The 12158-nt window shown below is 35.3% G+C and overlaps 1 protein-coding gene across 1 annotated transcript; it reads right to left on the reverse strand.

The window, feature by feature from the left end:
* Positions 1-7848: 7848 nt before the first annotated feature.
* On the reverse strand, positions 7849-9051 carry LOC107490731 (uncharacterized). Its single transcript, XM_016111540.1, has 3 exons — positions 9019-9051; positions 8257-8904; positions 7849-8211 (listed from the first exon to the last, which is right to left on the reverse strand). The coding sequence occupies exons 1-3, from the start codon at positions 9049-9051 to the stop codon at positions 7849-7851; spliced, it is 1044 nt and encodes a 347-aa protein (XP_015967026.1).
* Positions 9052-12158: the final 3107 nt, after the last annotated feature.

Below are 12158 nucleotides of genomic sequence, written 5' to 3' on the forward strand. Positions count from 1 at the left end.
CGGACATTGTGAAATTTACGGATGAGCTCGCCCCCGTGGATAAACACCGGTGTGGGTATTGTGTATATGTATTGACAATTATAATTGAGAATAACTCGAGTTGGGGATGCACGACAGATGGACAGTCCAATGGTTAGCTACCAGGACTTGTCGGGTTGGCTTTATAACCGACATATGAGACTCATCAGCCACTAGGACAGGCATACATCATATGTATTATATGTGTTTGTTTAGAATGCCTAATTGACTTTATATTTACTTGCCAATTGTCTAACTGTCGTATCTGCTTTCTATTTGTGCATTTTCTTGTTTGATATAATTATGTTTGCGATATCAAATTACTAATGGCAATTGGGAGGTTCAAAGGATTTGGAAAGGGGAGTTTTAGTTATACTAAAGATCCTTAGTTAGTTGTTTATTTTTGTTTCTCATGGTTTAGTTATTCTTATACACTTTAATTATGAATTTTGGAGTTCTAGAATTGCCTTCGACTTTTCCAAGATATTATATGTTAGATATTTGGGCACTGTTACCATGCTGAGATCCTCCGGTTCTCACCCATGTGGATTTTGTGGTTTTCAGATGCAAGACGTGAGACTCCTCGCTGAGGCATGCTGGAGACTTTTGATTTAGCGAAGATCCTTAACTCTCGGGACTTTATTTTGGTTAATATACTTATTTAGATACTTATTATCTCCCCTGCTTATATATATACTGCTTTAACTCCTCTTAGAAGTTATTTTGGAGAACAAGTTCTGTAACTTGTCTTTTGGGTTTCTTTTGGGATTCCTTGCTTTATATATGTATGTATACTTTTATGTTCGGACTGGTTATCTTCGCAAACCGAGTCTTGAGTTTTGATATCTGTATTTTTGGAACTCTCTTGTATATATACTCGCGTTAGCTTATCCTTTATCTGTTTCGTTACGTTATCGATCCGAGTGTTGCGCTTTTCAATTTAACGATTTTGTTTTACTCCTTTTTTTCAAAGGCTCCTAGTTATAAACATTTTTCACACTACTATATATATTAAATTTTATTTTTAGAGGTCGTAATGCCTCACCACCTATGTTTTATGACTTAAGCATAAGACTCTGTGTGGTAGGGTGTTACAGACGTTAGCCACGGAAAAAATTGTGGCTGAAAAACCCAACCTGCACAAATTAGCTATGGATGAAGTATGGTAGAATTATACTTTTCGATTTTGTTAATTTTATTTAGCCACAGCATTATGTGTGGGCAATGATATACAAAACGTGGCTCTTCGAAGGTTTTCACGATATTTAAAACTATGGCTAATAACTCCAAAATCGTGACAAATTGAAAATGCAACCCTCCGATTAGCCACAAATATTTTTTCGTGGCCAATATATGATTTCTACCGTTATCTTAGAGTTTAGCAACGATTTTTTCTGTATCTAAACCACTTATTTTTTGTAGTGACTCGTGGCATTGTATTTTTGAAAATTACGTGATCATTTTTATATATCAAAATAACTGTTTTTTAATCTCTCTTAGATTCATTTAAGAAATAATGTATTCAAATAATTATTTTGTTTAAATATATTAATTTTTTTAGTAAATTAAAAAATAAATAGATGCTTATTTAAAAAAAGAATATTAAATATCAAATCATCTTTAGATAATTAAAAAAATTTTAAAATAAATATAAATGTAAAATAGATAAAATAAAAAATTTTAAGACATGAAAGAGAATTTATTAAAAAAAGAAATTGATTAAATTGATGAATAAATTTTATTTAAAACAAAAAAATGTAGAAATTTAATGTATTACAAATCATATTAGATTATTTTGTTAACGAAGAGAATAAATAAAATGGTTAAATATGTCTAAATTAATGTAAAAGAATATGGCATTATAATAGACCGATATCTATTTGTTAATAGACCGATATCTATTTGTTAATAGACCGATATCTATTTGTTAATAGACCGATATCTATTTGTTAATAGACCGATATCTATTTGTTAATTCGTAGAAATGTTTGCATATATAGCACTACGCAAATGAACCCATCAGCTCCAAGTTATACATAGCGTGGGTTGCTTTGAAACTCTCTCGTCATATAACAACAAAGCCAATGCTGTGTCAATACCATTTTCAGTCATTTTATGTAGGTGTAGTGTATGGTGCCGACAAATTTTGGTGGTTATGGTGACTATAAATTTTACAAATTATTAGATGATGAAATTTTTAATCATACACAATAAAAAATTGAAGTACGTTTTAGTTACAATACTATTAATAAATAATGATATGTTTATGGATTTGTAATAAAAGAAAAAATTAGACCATTTATCATATTTTTTGACAATAAAAAAATAATTTATCGTTTTCTCTCATTGTCGAAAATGGAATCGCTATCAATGCACAAAATTAAAAAAATGGTAGTCTATAAAAATATTCACACTGCATTAATTTTTTTCTCACGTTAATAAATAATTATTTATATCTTTTATTTTTAATTAAATTAATTATTTTGTTCTGCAATAAAAAAATTAAAAGTCTAAAATAACTGTTATTAATTAAATTTTAATATTAGTCAAGTGAAATTTAAAATTATTAATTATAAAAAAGAAAAATATTAGTAAACAATGAAAATATTAAATAATTTGAATAATAGATATATCGGATGTTCAATTTACTAGATATGTAAATAATTATTCTAATATAAAAATTTAGGTAAATAATTTTAAGGTCCGTTATTTATGTTATTTAAAAAAAGTTATTAATTATTTAACATAACTCTTATAAAAAAAAAATATCATGCCATGTATCATTGTTAGATTGATAAGTCAATGTATAGGCATTTATAGCCACCACATTGAAAGCCACCATAGTCATGGCCTTTTATGTATTGTTCCAAAGATATTTTGGGGAGTTAATATTCAAAATTGTTTCTAAAAGATATCTCGATCTCTATTTTGGTACTCGAAAGATAAAGTTAATCGAAATTGTTCCCGAAAGATACACGACTTGGTCACGTTAGTTCTTCCATCAGTTGGATGATGACGTGTCACGTTAAGTACCACGTGGCACAGGATGACGTGGTGGATTGATGCCACGTGTCACGAGATGATTGGTTGACGTGTCAGATCAGTGACACGTGGCATGCCACGTGTCAGGTCAGTGACAAATGCCACGTGTCATTTGACATGTAAAAATTTTATTTTTAATCAAAATAATCCTTAAAAGTTTAGACGTAAGTCATTTTCATCCCTAAAATTTTAAAAAATAATCAAATTAGTCCTTATATAATTTTTCTTAATTTTTTCTTGTTAATAGAAATGTAATTGACAAACCAAAAATTAATAATGGTATCTTTTCTTCTTAAAAATTTTGTCAATAAAATTATCTCTCTCCTTTAAGTCTTCTCAAAATCTCTCTTATTCTTTTCTATTCTAAAATATTTTTCTTACATTATTACATTTTACTAGAATATATATATATATAAACTTAAAATTGAAATGTATGTATTTGTTAACCTAAACAAAGTTATATGTTCAAATCAAAATTTATGTATTAAAAGAAAAATTATATAATCTATCTCAAACATATAAAACACACAAAAATTTATGTAATTTATCATATAAAACATATGAAACACACATATAATCTATCATAATAAACACACTCCAATTTTGGATGAGACCTTGGAACCACCCACAATGGCAGCAAATGGCCTCTTTGGGTTTGATACAGCCCAACAAGGTAGTCAAGTTCCTAAACATGGAAAGGTCACAACATAAATTTATTATGATAGATTATATGTGTATTTCATATGTTTCATATGATAAGTTATATAAATTTTTGTGTATTTCATATGTTTGAGATAGATTATATAATTTTTTTTTAATACAAAAATTTTAATTTTGAGCATATAACTTTTTTTAGGTTAACAAATAGATACATTTCAATTTTGAGTATATATATATATATATTCTAGAAAAATGTGATAATGTAAGAAAAAAGTTTTAGAATAGAAAAGAATAAGAGAGATTTTGAGAAGAATTAAAGGAGAGAGATAATTTTATTGAAAAAATTTTTAAGAAGAAAAGATACAATACTAATTTTTTGTTTGTCAATTACATTTCTATTAAAATTAATAGTATAAAAAAATATTTCAAATTTAATATTATCAAGAAAAAATAAAAAAATTATATGAGGACTAATTTGATTAATTTTTAAAATTTTAGAGATGAAATGACTTACGTCTAAACTTTGAAGGACTATTTTGATTATAAATAATTTTTTTACATGTCAAGTGACACGTGGCGTCACTGATCTAACACGTCAACCAATCATCTTGTGACACGTGGCATTAACCCACCACGTCATCATCCAACTGACGGAATGACTAACGTGACCAAGTCGTGTATCTTTCGGGGATGATTTTGATTAATTGTCTTTCGAGGACCAAAATGGATACTGAATATCTTTCAGGTAACGTTTGTTTTGAGGTACTGAGACAGAGACTGAGAGACTGAGATTCAGTATCGTGTTTGTTAGTTCAGAGACTGGTACTAAAATTTCTGTCTCTGTCTCTAAAATTTCAGTATTTCAGTACCTCCAAAAAGTAGGGACACAGGGGACTGAAATTTTTAGAGATGAAGACTAAAACTTTAATAATATTTTATACCTAAAATACTTTCATTTCAACTAATTAATTCCAATTTTACCCTTTATGCAAATTAAATTAGAGTTTCATTCTTGTTTCAATTCCTGTCTTCCATTTTGCACCAAACAGAATACTGAGATTTATTTCAATCCCTGTCTTTTAGTCTCTGTCTCTCAGTCTCAGTCTTTCCGTCTCTGTCTCTCCACCAAACGCTACCTCAGGGACGATTTAGACTATTAACTCTTAATTTGTTCTTACTCTTGAACATGACCATCAAGATATTAGGTAATAAGCTAAAACATATAAACACCTGTTTATAAATTATAAGTAGGGCAATTTACCATTTTAAAACAATTGGGAGAAACCTTTACCAGATTACAACAATTGGAAAGTGCATACCTTTATGTCTTGTTTCATTTTATATAGAAACCGTGGGAGCTTAGCACGGTTTCTAAATGAACATAAACCGTGTCTGCTAGCCAGGTTTTATGTTGAAGAGCATTTGAATGTAAACCGTGGGAGGCTGCCACGGTTTACTTGTGGAGAGAGCAATACATAAACCGTAGGAGGCAGCCACGGTTTATGAAGGAAGTGGTTTGTGCATAAAACACTAGAGGCAGCCACGGTTTATGAGTGTGTAGATATAAATTGGGAAGCCGTGGCTGGTGAGGGTGTGAGGTTGCAAAAATTTGGAGAAGGTTGGTGGGTGAGAGAGAAAGATAGTTTTTTGGTTTAGTAGTTTGTTTGAGATTTTGAACCAGTTGAGTGGCGAACCGATGGAAGAAGAAGCTCGCATGTACCGGTTAAATGGCGTCGCGCATGTGGCTGGATTTATCGACCAAGAGGTTGGTTAAACGGCTTTTTTATTATTATTTTTTGTTTAATGTTGTTATTATTAATGCTAGATGTTATATTATTATTTTAACAGTTATTATGGAAATTTTTCCTGTTATCATCAATGTGAGTTTTTTATATTTATTAAATTTCTAATTTTTGTTATTGTTAGAATTATTTTTTTAGTTTGAGGTGTTAGTATTATTGTTAGTGTTATTTTCGCTATTATTGTTATGGTTATTATTATTGATATTAGTGGAAGTTGTTAGTATTGTTGTGTGTTGAGATTTTGTTATCAATCTTTTTGCAGCCTACTAGGGTTATTAGCGGTGTGAGAAGACAACAGAATATGCCTTTACACGACCGTATCATACTGTATCTGGAGACCGCGGGCTTGTATCACTTGGCTAGGCTGAACAGTCAGTGGTTCTGGGTTGATGAGCCTCTACTTAGCGCATTCATTGAGAGGTGGCGTCCTGTGAGTCAGTCAGAGTTCTTTAGAGATATAGCAGACATGTTAGGGGACGATGATGCCACTCATTATAGGCAACAGATGGATGAGGTTCATTCCCATTATGCCGAGCACCAGCCACCTGTTCATGATGTTCAGCCACAGTTGCCGGTTGACCTGAATGAGCCTGCAGCTTCTCCATCTGACCCATGGTTCGTGTTAGGAGGGACCCCAGCTTCGGCATTCAGCGCCGTTCCGCCTCAGGCACCAGTGCCACAGGTGGATCAGAGACCGAGGAGGGTTCGTCGTGCTCCTTTATGTGGCACTGGAGGTCACCTTCCTGGTCAGTTCGACAATGACGACAGTGACACCATTGAGGATTATGATTAGTTAGCTGTGTTTTTCCGTTTTTCTATGAACTTTGTTTCATTATGTTCTTGGATTCATGTTTAAACTTTTATTCTGCTATCCGGTGTTGTATCTTATCGCTATGTATGTGACTATTAAATATGTTTCATGATGTAGTCGTTTCGAGTTAGTTTGTCTAAACAATATAAGCACATTAACACTAAAGAATATAAGCACGCTAACGCTAATTAAATTGTCTTAATAGAACAAGTAAAGAAAGAAACATTCTTAATTGACGATACAGAAACAGATGAATAACACTAATGCTTTTAACAGACACAAATTTAACTTAGGCTAATAACCTAACAGCACGCAAAATAATACATCCTAACTATCCCCGCCAGCAATATCTCTTCGCTGGCCACAGTTCCTTCGCGTATGACCAGGCTGTCGACAAAGGCCACAGCGCTTGGGCTGGTTCTCAGCAGACCGATCCATGACACCGCAGACCATAGTTGCCTTCGGACGACCTTCCCTCGCTCGTCTCATGTTAGCCTTGACCAAAGCCTCTTATGTTCCTTTCAATAGCCTTGACCAAAGCCTGACAAAATTCATGTCCAGATCCAACTTGTGCCTCTGCTGTTTGTCCCCGGAGCACGAATAGCTCAGCAAGCCTTCCGTATGTGGACTTAACCAGGGAAGTGATCGGGAGGTTGCGAGTTCCCTTTAACACGGAATTCACACATTCACTGATGTTCATTATCATGTGGCCGAACCGTCTACCGCTATCCTGGTGTTAGGTCCACTTCCATTTACAATAATGAAGAAAATGTGGAAAGAACTAATCAAACAAATAAAAGTCTAATTTACTTTATTTCGCTTCTCAAAAGATCTTATGTCATACTCTATCCGGTTCGCCCAGTCACACATGACCGGATTCTCTGTACGCATGATGTCAAACCAGTAATAGAACTCTGCCTCAGTTTTTGCATAGGCCGCATTAACCAGCATCCTTCTGGCATCTTTACCTTTAAAAGAAAGGCTGAAATTCGCTGCCACATGACGGATACAGTACGCCCGATAAGCACGTGGAGGCAGCCAACCATTCTCGGGATTCTCAAGTGCAGCCTTGATGCCATTATGCCTGTCTGAGATAATAAGGATACCCTCTTGTGGCGTCACATGCGTTCTTAGGTTGGACAAGAAAAATGATCATGACTCGGCATTTTTCCCCTCCACAAGGGCTAATGCTATCGGGAAGATGTTCGAGTTCCCATCCTGTGCAATCGCCAACAGTAAGATGCCTCCATATTTGCCGTACAAGTGGGTACCGTCAATACTCACAAGCGGCTTGCAATGCTGGAAGGCCTCAACGCAAGGTGGAAATGTCCAGAACAGACGATGAAAGTACACTGTTGACTCATCAATCTGATCCACAACTCGAACAGGAGAGGTCTGCAACACAGTAACTGTCCCGGACATCGTCAACTGCACCCCTAGCATCCAACGTGGCAACTCGGCATAAGACTCTTCCCACTCTCCATATATTTGTGCAACTGCCTTCTGTTTTGCCTTTCAAACCTTCCGGTAACTGGGCTTGAAGCTGTAATCAGCTTCAGTTGCTTGTTGCAACACCTTGATCGGTATTGCAGCATCCGCACTAACCAACAGAAATATCCTCGCACAGATAACGTGGTAATCAAGCTGATGGTGATCACTAGAAATAGATGTGGCTAAGCAAGTGTGGGGACTATTATACCTCCTAACCTCCCAAGTGCCCTTTCGTGCACAGAGCGAAATCCGAATCAGCCAACTACAACTTTTGCCGAAATCCTTGCACTTTCCATGATACTTCAGATGGTCCGATTCTAACACTCGGTACTCAATACCTCGACGGATGCTATAGTCCTTCACACTCAGAACAGCTTCATCTTTACTCTAGAAGGATTGTCCAATCTGAAATTTTGTAGATGAACCCCCAACTGTAGCAACTCCCGCCGGGTGTTCACCCAGAGCCTCCAAGTTTAGAGTGGAGAAGTGTGGAGGATATTGCTGTGTGCCAGAGCTTGAAGGCGCTTGTTGTGCATGTGGATTAGCACCGGTGTCATCATCGATATCCCCAAAGATATTTACAGGCTCCTGGTCAGAGTCATCGTCCCGCATTGCATTCTCCACTCGATCAGGTTCCCAGAAGCCTTGACCTTCATCAACTATGGCACGACCTGACTCCCCATCAAATGCCTGCTGCCGGCCCCCTTGATTAGGGAAAGGTATAGAACAAACTGCCTCCGTTCGTACCAAATTAGCTGCGAAGGAAGGTGATGCAACCTGCGGAACAGATGGCCGGATCGCAGGCACCGAACAAGACGCATCGCCTGCGGCATTCGAGCTATGAACAGGAGCCAATGCCCCAGAACTATCGATAGCAATCTCCAACTTCGCATACAGCTCGTGTATTCTGACCTCTGGAAAACTCCTTACGCAATGAAACAGAACCCTAATATCTTCTTCAGCCGCTAACACGAATATATCATACTGAACACCGCTCGAGACTACAGCGATAGGAATCTTGTAGAAAATCTTCTTCACCAACTTGCTCCCAAATACCCCAAGCTTCTGCAAGATGCTGTTCTTCACATCCGACAAAGTGCTTGATGAACTAACAAATACACTCAACGGTTCTCTGTCAGTGAACTTCACACCATATTTTTTGCTTTTTTTTTTTATTTTTCCAGAGCAATGCACTAAGACAAGAACACTCTCTTCCTCACTTGACATTGTGATAATGATCTGTTCACCAGCTTGAATCTCACTCACCTATATATAGATTTTCCATCTACATAAACCGTGCTAGGTTACAAGGGTTTATGCCCATTGGAGGTCCTTCATAAATTGTTGTTGCCAGCCACGTTTCATGCATATCTTTCTTCATAAACCGTGGCTACTTCCAGCGGTTTCTATCTTTCATTCATAAAGTGTAAATCGTGGCTATCTACTACGATTTACGTTGAGCTTTTCTTCCAAGTAAAACCTGCCTGCCAGCCACGGTTTATATGTAGCTAGGAACCGTGGTTGGCTCCCACGGTTTATATAGATAATGAAACAAGACATCCAGGTATCAATTTTTCCATTGTTGTAATCTGGTAAACGTTTCTATTGTTTATTTTAATTTGGTCATTTGCCCTTATAAGTAATTCTCATCACATGCTATAAATAATAAATTGTTGTCCTCACATGGCATTTGATTGCGGCGCGTGGAATACACTTTAGGCCACTACTACTGAAGATGAATGTATTTTAATTTTAGGGCAGTGCTATGGTGATGAAGGAAAAATTTTTCTTATATTCTGAAGTAACGTGGAAAAGTTGGTTGGTGAACATGTGTCAAGTTGTTACCTAAAAAACAGCAACTCTGACCAGAAGCAGAAATAGCAGACCGTAACAGGTAAAACAGATTAATGAGATAAGTATTATGTTGTGTTAATTATTGTGATTAAATGTTTGGGCTATTTTTAGTTCAAGCCCAATAAGATTTTTTGCAGCTAGGTTATTTATTCAACATAAATGGATTGGGATGTTGACTTCCCTCTCTGGGCTTAGCCCGAGTCTAATAATTAATGGTAATCAGTGGCTAAGAGAAGGGGGGTTGAATCTTAGCCCCTTTTTGCTTTGTAATGCTTGCTGACTTTTAGAATGCTTTAAGGAGATATTTTTGCTTTTTGTCTCATGCCCACCCAAGAGACTTTTTCTTTTTGTCTCGTAATCAGGCAAGAGATATTTTTCAGTTTTGTCTCCTATACAGCAGAAACAGAAATGGAGTAGAAGAGAGAGATAATCACACCAAGAAGTATCTTGGTTCAACTGCTAAGTGCAATGCAGCCTACATCCAGTCTCCATCACAACAATGATAGAATTTCACTATAATCATGCAGATTACAGACACCAATTCTCCCTAGGAACTACCCTTCCTATCCAAGACAAGTCCAGAATTCTAATCCCAATCCTGAACTTCACTTGGTCACCTACCAAGCTTTCAACTGCTAAGTGCTAACCCAACTTGCAAGGGGATTCCCACAGAATCATAAAACACAACACAGATGTACAAAGGACCTCTAAGGACATCTATAGCTTTTTCTTTTAATTTTGTATACTTTGCCTTTTTCTGCTCTATGGCTTTTTCATACAAACATCACTATTTGTCTTTTTCCATGAGACTCAAGACAGACAAAACTAAACAGAAAAATACAACATGAAACACATTGAAGGAGAAGAACTTCTGTTAGTTTCGAAAGCTATGAGAACTCTGTGCTTTCGTTCTTTTTTCCTTACTTCAAGCCTTGGTTGTTCACCTTATTATAGAAGGGGAAGCTTCCAAGGTTGAAACCAGTCCAACCGAGCTAAACTTCTTCTTCTTCAAACAAAACCGGTTCGGCCAAAGAGAGAAGAGAGAGAACCGAATGTAAAAACCAACGTGCAATTACAATGGCAAAGATCTCAGCCACACCCTACTGTGAATCTTTTTTCTGATAACGTCATCATCACAATGGCCCTTTTCTTGCTTCTAGCTTCTTTTTCCTTCTTCTGATAGCTTGTTCTTTCTTCCATCTTTCCTGTGAAGTGACAACCGAACAGAGAAGAAAGAGAAGAGAGAGAATGCAGAAAAGCTTTTAAAGGAATTAAGAAAGGAAATTAAAATGAATTGAGTTTCCTTTTTCCAAAACCCCCATGCCTTGTAACGTGTAAAACAATTAATGCCATCAAATCAATTTCAAACTTTCTCTTTCCGGTTACTAAGGCATTAAATCCATTTAATAAAAATTTGAATTCAACCCAAGTGAATGGTAACCAAACCATGTTTCATCCAAAATGAACCCCTTTGTTTTGTGATCAACGTATGGCTTCCTTGGGCCACTTTCTTCATCATTTGTTTTATCAAAATGGACCTGAGGTTTGGGCTTTTCTTTATTTCAAAATTCAGCCACTTTTTGTTTGAATTAATTTGCTAAAATAATATTTTGACCAAAGTGGGCTGCTCTACTAGTTTTGGCCCAATCAACATAATAATAATAATTCAGCCATAATAATTAAAACATTTTTGTACCAAAGGCTGAATATTTTTCCAACCTATTGGGCTTATCTCAATCTCAAAATTCAGCCACTTGATCTATTTAATTTGCACCAGGCTAAATTAATTCATTAATCAAAGTGGGCTTGATTAGCTTTTTGGTCCATTGTGGAAAACTATTTTGCTTCCTGCATACTTGAATAAAAATTATCAAACAAATCATTGAAAATTATTTAAACACTTAAACATATTTAATAATATTTGTTCATCACTTTTAATTTAAGTTTTTCAAACTCAACAACAACAACAACAACAACAACAACAACAACAACAACAACAACAACAATAATAATAATAATAATAATAATTTGTGTCGGTGAAAAGCCTGAGAAATTGAAGAGTATGAAGGGAAAGGAATGAGAGTAGGGCTGATTAGTGTCGGTACCATTTAAGCCGGTATGTTTTTCCAATAGAACACATATATTTTGTACTTTGAAGATTATGCAAGGGTGTGTTTGAATTGTGTGGTGGAAGAAAAGTTAAAATTAGAATCGGGGATTTTTTGTTTACAAAAGAGGATGTAATGAAAAATAAGCAAATGAAATCGATGCCAAATTTTTTTTATATGTAAGTGTTATTGGAGATTTGTTGGTAATTCATATAATTTGTGATGTAAGATATTTTTCTGATGTAATGATGGTTGAGAATAATTTTTTAGAAATGAAAAGAGCTTGTTGTTGTTGCTGCATGATTGATTGTAAAAAATTTTAGCCTAAGTTGATGAGTAAGTGTAGCGTGCTTTCTTCATATGTCAAAATGA

This window comes from Arachis duranensis, chromosome 5 (assembly GCF_000817695.3).
Source record: "Arachis duranensis cultivar V14167 chromosome 5, aradu.V14167.gnm2.J7QH, whole genome shotgun sequence".
NCBI lineage: Eukaryota > Viridiplantae > Streptophyta > Magnoliopsida > Fabales > Fabaceae > Arachis > Arachis duranensis.